We start from the raw sequence: 6,977 nt of genomic DNA, 5'->3' as shown, positions 1-6,977 counted from the left end.
CATTATAAAGGTGTCCACGTTTACAGAATTGCAACGGAAATTAATAAACAAAATCACGTATGTCATGATGAAATCAAAGAAAATCAGAAACTAATCAAACCCCAAAAGACTGTAACTCCTATACATGAACATTGCCAAGGCATCGTTACAATTAAAAAAACTGAATTATACTCTGTACTGTTCAAATTTTGTTGTTTTACCAAACAGGCAAACACCACATGCTAGATGGGGCCTTCAAATATGATAATGCAACTACTTAATTTTAAAAAATGTACAAGCTATTACTCTCATTAATGATTTAGTGCAACTGCCACTTCTAGAAAAATGAACAAGCAAATATGATATTGCAACTCGAAAGTAACAAAATTGGACAAATATTTAAAAACGGTTGGAAATAAAAAGTGGACCAAGCATTAAAAAAATGAAGAGAGTATATGTTAAATAATATATATATACACTACACTGTTATTAAAATATACCCCATGGTTTACAAACTCCAAAGAAAAAAAATAATAATTAGATGGAGGAAAAACAGCTAAATATATTGATGTATCCATGGATAGCCATGGGACATATAACTCCATATTTTCACTTAGCAATCAAACTTACTGAAAGAGGCCACAAAGTCACTCTCTTGCTCCCTAACAAGGCTAAACTTCAACTACAATCCTTAAACCACAATTATTCACCCCTTTTGACCTTTCACACAATCACCATTCCTCATGTTGATCCCCTTCCTCCGGGGACCGAAACCGCCTCCGATGTCCCCTTCCACCTCCACACCCACCTCGCCACCGCTTTTGACCTCACTCGTCCTCAGGTTGGGTCAATTGTCTCTACCCTACAACCCGACCTTGTCTTTTATGACTTTGCACATTGGGTCCCGGAGGTTGTATCCCCCGGGACCATGTATGTGGTCTATGTTGTGGTTTCTTCTGCGGCCTTGGCCTTTGGTATGGTCCCGTCTAGGGACCCACCAAAGGACAGGGCCGCAATTGAGGAAGACAATTGTGTTGTCAATGTACCTCATGGTTACCCTTCAACTAAGGTTGTCTTGGAGCCGAGGAGGATGCTAGGCTTGTACATGCCTTTGGGTGAAGGGCTCACTTTGTATGATCGAGTCACCACCGCGTTAAAACGTAGTCATGTCATTGCTATCCGTACTTGCCAAGAGACCGAAGGTAAGTATTGTGATTACTTATCTAGCCAGTATAATAACAAGCCTGTCCTCTTCTCGGGTCCGGTCCTCCCGGATCCCGAGATAGAGGGAGAGTTGGAGGGTCATTGGGCAAAATGGCTCAACCAATTTCGCCCCAACTCATTGGTATACTGCTCCTTTGGAAGTCAATTTGTCCTTGAGGTAGCACAATTCCAAGAACTCCTCCTCGGGTTGGAAATGACAAATTTACCCTTTTTAGTAGCCGTCAAGCCCCCCACGGGTTGTGCTACCGTGGAGGAAGCGTTCCCAGAGGGATTTGTCGCGAGGACTAAGGAACGAGGCGTGGTCACGGGAGAATGGGTGCAGCAAAGACTAATAATAAATCACGCGTCAGTCGGGTGCTTTGTGAGTCATTGTGGATTCGGGAGTATGTGGGAGTCTTTGTTGAGTGAAAATAAGATAGTGTTAATACCACAACTTGAAGACCAAGTCTTAAACACTAAGATAATGGTTGAGGAATTGAAAGTGGCTGTGGAAGTAGAAAAGGGAGAGGATGGATCATGGGTTTCAAAAGAGAGTTTTTGTAACGCAATTAAATGTGTGATGGATGATGGTAGTGAAATTGGTGGGTTAATCAAGAAAAATCATATGTTATGGAGGCAAATATTAGGTGATCCAAAGTTCATGAGTGGTTACATTGACAAATTCATCAAGGATTTGCAAGGTCTTGTTGGTTGACCTTTAGTTGCTTGTTCTTTTGCAATTAAATACATGTTTTATGATTATTATGAATCAATAAGCTGTGTTTTTACATTAGATTTATGGTTCAAATTCCTATTCCTGCTTATAAATCTTGTGTTGTGATCTTATTTGATTTTTTTAAAAAAAAACCATGTTTTTTCTTATTTTTAAGAAAAATTATACAAGAACGGGAAATATTAAAGAAAAATGGCAAATGTTAAACATAGCCCTAAGGGCTATGTATAACCATTAATACATGTCTAGATTCTCTTATATTTTCAATAAAAATAATAATCTACAGATTTAATATTTATTGGGAAGAATAAAAAACAACAACCCAATAAATAACACATACCCACACAAATATGTTAATTCCCCATGAAAGTGATTGGCGCCTAAATTATCAGACTTTTCATCGGACATACCTTTTAGATTTTTTTTCATCTTTATGTGTTATGTGTTATTTTCATCTTGCTTATACTAATTGGCGTCTATATTTGTTTCATCTTGCTTATACAATATTTCCTCTTCGACATTATACCAAGTTAGCAAGAGTCTTATGAATTTTTTATTCTAAAAGGTATGTCTTTTTGTCTTTTATGAGATTAATATTTTGTTTTAATGAGTAATTGATCATCAATTCATCACCAATAGTATTGTGAAAATAATTTATTGGATATTGCATTGTGATAATCTTATTGCCCACAACCTGTTTGATGAATTGTCTTCTTTTTTTTTTTTTTTTTTTTTTTCCTGTTAATGAAGTAGTGTGTATAGTGGTTTGATGAATTGTCTCTTTTTTTTTTTTTTTTTTAATGAAGTAAATTACGATCATGCTAGTTGTTTTAATACTTGTGATTCTACCCTAACCATATCGTCCATGTGTTTGTATACAACTAGGAAAAATGTTAGATTTTGACTTGAATGATACTCTTATTGAGGAGGATGATTATGAACCGTTTATTGGCCAAACTTTTGAGAGCCAGGAAGAGGCATATGTATACTATAATAACTATGCAAAAAGGCAAGGGTATGTTGTTCGCAAAGATAGATCAGACACTAAACATGGAAGGTCTGTGAGACGTGATTTTTGCTGCCATCGTGGGGGGAAAAAACCTTTGAAGGTTATTGATTTGTCCAAACCTCAAAGACATAAAGAGTCTTCAAGATGTGAATGCAAGGCTCATATGCGTATAACTCAAAAAAAATGTTTCGATATATTTCCAGAAGAATGGCATGTCACTAAGTTTGTCAAAGAACATAATCATGAACTATTGTCATCTGAAGAAATGCGTTTCTTACCAGCCAATCGCACTATTAGTCAAGGGGAGGAGAAACAAATTTTATTGTATAAAGAAGCTGGACTTTCAGTAAGACAAATCATTCGAGTCATGGAGCTTGAGAAAAAGGTTAGACATGGAGAGTTGTCATTTATTGAAAGAGATGTCCGTAACCTTTTCGTTAGAATCAAGAGACAACTTGGAAATGATGATGTCAAGAGCCTTTTAGAGTATATGCAATCTGCAAAGTTAGAAAATAATTCATTTCAGTATGCACACACAATGGACGATGAAAGGAGGCTTGAGCATTTGTTTTGGTGTCAAGCTCAATGTTTTGAATTGTATCAAAAGTATGGTGATGTAGTTGTTTTTGATACCACTTACAAAGTAAATGCATATGATATGCCTTGTGGAATTTTTGTTGGTGTCGATAACCATGGCAAGACTATTTTATTTGGTTGTGCTCTCCTTCGTAACGAAAAAACATCTACCTTTAAGTGGTTGATGAAGGTAAAAACTTAATTTTACTTCATATATATGGTTAATTAATCATTTACAATTTCTAACTTCTCCTTATTGTTACTCGAATAAAAACAGACTTTTGTTACTATGATGAAAAAGCCACCAAAGACCATCATAACGGATCAAGATCCTTGGATGTCGGAAGCTATTGAAACTGAATTGCCAACTACAAAGCATAGCTTTTGTATATGGCATATAACTTCAAAGTTTAGTTGTTGGTTTGCTGCACTTCTCCGTACTGCCTATCAAGATTGTGTTAGCTGAGACGATTAATACAAGAGGGGGGGTGAATTGTATTGAGTTCCTAGTGACTACTTTTTGCGGATAAATAAACAATGCATATAGGAACTTAAGCAAACACACAGTTTTTACGAGGAAACCTTCCAGGGCCCAACTGGAAGTAAAACCTCGACCCTACCTTAGGGATTTCAAACACAAATCACTTCACTATAATAGGGCAAACACCAAGTTACAACCTATTAGACACAGACTTTTATTTCACAAGTTCCTCACTGGACTTGCTACTTGATAGGACCCTATCCTACCCAATCTAAGTACCACATTTAGATTCACTCATACCACCAAAGTACTACCCGTACTGCCAAAGTACAAACTGCTTGTACCACCTAAGTACAAACCTACTCATAGTCTCACCAAAAGACTTAAACAAAACTGTGTAAAAATCAAACTATTAAATCACCCAAATAACCCAACCAATACAAGTACACGATGCCTATTACGGTAGGTAAGCAATGCACGAAATCCGAAACTAATATGATAAGTTAAAAGCTTGGTAAACTTACTCGTTTAAAGCACTTAGATTTCTTCACACATAAACTCACAAAAACTTAAAACATTTTTCTCTCTACTATTTATACAAGTAATACTTGTATAGAAAGTAGGTTTTCTAAAAGATAAACATGTTAACCTAACTTATCTTTTATCTAACACGGTTTTTGTAAATCAATTAGAATATAATCTTTTCTGAAAATAAGAATAAAAGATTTTTATAAAGAAAACTTATCTTTCTTAATAAACTGACTTTAGATAAAAAATAATCTTTTTGTTACGAAATCTTTTCTAAAGTCTATCTTTTATTATCTTCCATATTTATCTTATTTACCAAGCAAGCTTATCACGTTTCTAATAAATCTCGTGCACTAACCTACTTACCATGTTTACAATAATTTCTAAGAATAAACTTTAACAATTATTGCTGCGCCGCATTCTGATCAGATGAATTACTTGGGCTTCAAGCATATCAAGTTCCACCAAAGAACTTAACTGCTAGTCTTCGAGTTCCTGTTAGGGAACTTAGTTCTTGTTAGAGAACTCTTCCTCTGATTTGTTTAACTTCTTCAATGAAGATCTTCTTCATGTCTTCTTAGATTCAGGCAGTTCTTCAATCACCAAGATTATTCTTCACCTTGACTAATCACACACTAGAGAACCTTTATTAGATGAGTTTGCTTTTAGTTTAAGTTCCTCATCATCAAAACCTTCATGCTTCAACAGATTGGTGTGCTGATTTTTATGGTGTTTATAAGACAACTATAGCTGAAGACTTCGAACATAAGTGGAATGTGATGGTTCATAAGTATGACTTGCAAGGGAATAAACATATTCAAGGCTTATACAATGTCAAATATTTTTGGGCTCCGGCTTACCTTCGTGATCATTTTTTCGGAGGGATGATAACTACAGGTAGATCAGAGTCTATAAATGCATTTATCAAGAAGTTTGTTTCTTCTCATGTTAGTCTTACAGACTTTGTCAAACAGGTATGTATGCAATTAAACATTGTTTTAAGTTTATGTATACATTAAGTTTTTGTTTTCTCATGTTGATATTAGTTAAATTGTTTGTGTGTAATGTGCATATGATCTGATGACATTATAATCCACTCTTACGTATTTGGAGTAAAAAGAAGGATACAAATCCTAATTGACTTGCTTATATTGTCTACCTAACTTCTTGAAATATATTTTACTATTTATATTATAAAATTTCTTAAATCATGTAGTTAATCTTTTTACTTTTGAAAATTTCAGATTGATATTGCTGTACAAGAAATTGTTCAAGGACGAATTTGTAATAATATGACTGCCATACTTAGACCAATACCAGTGAAATCAAAGTCTCCTTTAGAAGAACAAGCTTTTAGAGTTCTTACACCATATGCTTTTAAAAAGTTTCAAGAAGAATTTTTTAGAGCAAGTCAGTATTTGGTCATACATGATCAAGATAATACATTCATCGTGAGATATTTTGAAGGGGTGACTCCAAGAAATCATAGTGTTTTCTGGGATGGAGTAATGGCAGCATGTAGTTGCAAAAATTTTGAATTTTGGGGCATACTTTGTCGTCATATACTTCGAGTTTTCTCCCACACAAATTGTTTCATCATTCCATCATTGTATCATTGTACGATGGTACCGCAATGCAAGTGAAACTACTAGTGTTGTTCAAGAAGGGGACGTGCATTCTACTAGTAATCAAGGAGCGTTGCATACTACCGATGCGGTTGAGGAAGGAGACAACATTGAGCTAGAAGAAGAAGCTAATAGTATGAATAATGCACCGAGAGACGACATTGAGCTAGAAGATAATGTAGTGTATTTACCCCCTAAATCCAAAACGAAAGGGCGACCGAAAACGAAACGTGAGAAGGGTGGAAAAGAATTGGGGAAGAAGACTAAATGTTGTTCCATATGCAAACAACCTGGTCACACTAAGCCCACTTGTCCTAGCAAGGAAAATGTTTTCGGCTTAAAGGAAACGGATGCATCAAGTAAAAGAGCAAGGAAAGCAGTCGATGAATTAGGGATAAATCCTGTATTTACTTTGAAGTTTTAGTAATATTTCAGTTTTTATCTTTTTTTTTATTATTTTTTATGTTTTGAGGACCAATCTCTGTTGTTGATTCAAACTTTGTCAAACTTTTGTAAGCCTTAAAATAATCGTGTGCTTTTTTTATTTTTCCCTTTCTTAAAAAAAAAAAAATTTTAATATGATTTACTGAATTGCTTAGTTGCAGTACAATGAATGTATTTTATTTCCTAAAACAATGTGCATAATAATAGTAAGTGGGTAGGAAATAATAATTTAAATACATTTAATGAGAATTGAATGATGGTCTAATTACCAATAATAAATTTGTCATAGATTCCATTGGAATAAGATATTTACCATTAATTGGAGGAATTTGCTAGTTTTTATGCATAGCCCTTAGGGCTATGTATAACAAAACCGAAGAAAAATTAACAATAATTACA

The 6,977-nt window shown here is 34.7% G+C and overlaps 1 protein-coding gene and 1 pseudogene across 1 annotated transcript; both read left to right on the top strand.

Moving 5' to 3' along the window:
- Positions 1-483: 483 nt before the first annotated feature.
- LOC145563546 (UDP-glucosyl transferase 79T1 pseudogene) lies at positions 484-1,975 on the top strand (annotated as a pseudogene).
- Positions 1,976-2,703: 728 nt separating this feature from the next.
- Positions 2,704-6,736, top strand: LOC145563449 (protein FAR1-RELATED SEQUENCE 11-like). Its single transcript, XM_081623923.1, has 4 exons — positions 2,704-3,690; positions 3,778-3,955; positions 5,218-5,483; positions 5,754-6,736. The coding sequence occupies exons 1-4, from the start codon at positions 2,806-2,808 to the stop codon at positions 6,150-6,152; spliced, it is 1,728 nt and encodes a 575-aa protein (XP_081480049.1). The 5' UTR covers positions 2,704-2,805; the 3' UTR covers positions 6,153-6,736.
- Positions 6,737-6,977: the final 241 nt, after the last annotated feature.

The sequence above is a fragment of the Chenopodium album genome, chromosome 1 (assembly GCF_948465745.1).
Source record: "Chenopodium album chromosome 1, dcCheAlbu1.1, whole genome shotgun sequence".
Lineage (NCBI taxonomy): Eukaryota > Viridiplantae > Streptophyta > Magnoliopsida > Caryophyllales > Amaranthaceae > Chenopodium > Chenopodium album.
Note: the sequence above shows the minus strand (reverse complement) of the source record. Positions and strands in the feature narration are given on the sequence as shown.

What these genes read in the sequence shown, in the direction of transcription:
- LOC145563449 (XM_081623923.1), top strand. Translation starts at nt 2,806, where the DNA reads ATGTTAGATTTTGACTTGAATGATACTCTTATTGAGGAGGATGATTAT. An exon ending in CCTTTAAGTGGTTGATGAAG is followed by an intron (nt 3,691 to 3,777) that starts GTAAAAACTTAA and finishes GAATAAAAACAG; the next exon opens with ACTTTTGTTACTATGATGAA. An exon ending in CCGTACTGCCTATCAAGATT is followed by an intron (nt 3,956 to 5,217) that starts GTGTTAGCTGAG and finishes ATGCTTCAACAG; the next exon opens with ATTGGTGTGCTGATTTTTAT.